This window comes from Morus notabilis, unplaced genomic scaffold (assembly GCF_000414095.1).
Source record: "Morus notabilis unplaced genomic scaffold, ASM41409v2 Scaffold7942, whole genome shotgun sequence".
NCBI classification, from domain to species: Eukaryota; Viridiplantae; Streptophyta; class Magnoliopsida; order Rosales; family Moraceae; genus Morus; species Morus notabilis.
The window spans coordinates 1-1,729 of NW_010364581.1; the positions used below are offsets into that span (position 1 = coordinate 1).

General features: G+C 36.1%; 1 protein-coding gene across 1 annotated transcript; it reads right to left on the minus strand.

The window, feature by feature from the left end:
* Positions 1 to 104: 104 nt before the first annotated feature.
* Positions 105 to 1,380, minus strand: LOC112093207 (omega-amidase, chloroplastic-like; the record flags this gene model as incomplete). Its single annotated transcript, XM_024171252.1, has 4 exons — positions 105 to 227; positions 361 to 435; positions 620 to 713; positions 1,156 to 1,380. Coding segments are annotated over 4 exons (510 nt in total), but the record flags the coding sequence as incomplete, so codon positions are not given.
* Positions 1,381 to 1,729: the final 349 nt, after the last annotated feature.

A 1,729-nucleotide genomic window follows, 5' to 3' on the forward strand; every position in this document is an offset into this window, starting at 1 on the left:
GAATGCTTCTTCACTATTATTGATTGTTGATGTTTCTTAAATCACATTTTAAAGCCCACAGATATCTATTTACCAAAAATAACTCATACACAAGCAAATAACTCTTTGCAATCACTGAACACAAAAAGGCAAAAACCACTTGTAATACCTTGCTCTCTGCAGCAACTCCCAATGCAATGGTCCAGTAGTCATGTTAAAGGCCCCGGGATAACATAACAAGTGAGCACCTGATGTCAAAGAACTTCACAACTGTCAAAGTTCGGTTTTGTCAAGAAAGAAACTCACTATATCTTGTGAAAAAGCAATTCCAGAGGTCAATTGAAGGAAACCAAAGACTATAATAATCAAGAAAAGGCCAACCTCTTGCTGCATAAATCATAGCTAGTTCCTGAAACCGAAGATCGTAGCAGATACCTACACCAATACGCCCTACTTCTGCATAAAACTCTTGATGGTTACTTTCTCGTAAAGAAAATTGTAATACTTTCGTAAGACTACAAATAGAATAGAAGTTTGTGTGTATGTGTGTGAGAGAGAAGAAAAGATCATAACCGCCTGATCATCACAAACTGTGCTGTTGAAATAAGAATCTTATATTGAAGGAAAATGACCATCAAACCTGTGTCTACAATGGTAGGACTCTGGCCAGCAGTCAAAGTCTTTGATTCAATGAAGGTAATCTTCCCAGGGATGTCAATATCAAAAAGATGTATCTGCAATCACATGTATATGCCAAGCCCTGGCTAGCTTAGTGACCGTTTAAATCTTCTTCAAGATATTACGATGCAAAATAAAGAATGTCATTCCGTGAATTTTAATGCATTATTCAAAATATGATCTGCTCAACCTTGTAGTTTGCTTTTTAAGCATCAGAATTGACTATGCGCTGGACAAAGTTGTTGGAAGAGACTGAAGCATAAGTTCAAGTTAAGCAATACTCTCATAGTCAATATCAATCATATTCTGGTCATCATGAAAACCCAATTGAAAGACATGGAATCATTTGAACCACAAAAGATTCATCAAGAACAAAGTCTCACAATATAAGGCAGATCCAAAATTTCTTCAGTAAAATAGGACTTATTTCAAGTATTATTTCCATATTTCTATGGTTCAATAATGTCTAAGTATGCACAATCAAATGTCAAAACATACCTTCCTGTGTTTAGCTTTAAGCTTTCCATCAGAACCGAAGATGCAACAAGTATTGTACAACTTATCCCTGACACGTTCTGGTATAGATCCACCAACTATGGTGATTTTAAGAAGACGAGCAACTTCAGAAAGCATGGCTGTTGAAGGAGATGCATCACCACCGGCATCAATATCTTCCGCGTAAACAGGGAAGGAATCATTTGAATATGGACTGTTCCATATTTCCTGACATAGGAAGAAATATTCATTCTTTGAAGCATAGCGCCAGTTTGATATTGTTGTGCTTAAAAAGAAAAAAAAAATCCTGTTCTGCAAGTAGCAGAAGCTCAAAGCGAAACCATTTAGCTGCTCAAAACGACCGTGAAAAGTAATTGGGTTCTGTGATAATCACTTTCATTTTACCAAACAGACTGCTTCAGAAAGTTGCTTTCTATACATCGTATTATGAAATAATTTAACCAAAAGCAGGTTTACCAAATGCGCGTTGTTACCGAAGTTCTCTTATAATCATTTTTACGAGCTGCAAAAGCAATCATAATGTCAATACTTTTCACTTAATAGACTAGTTGGAACC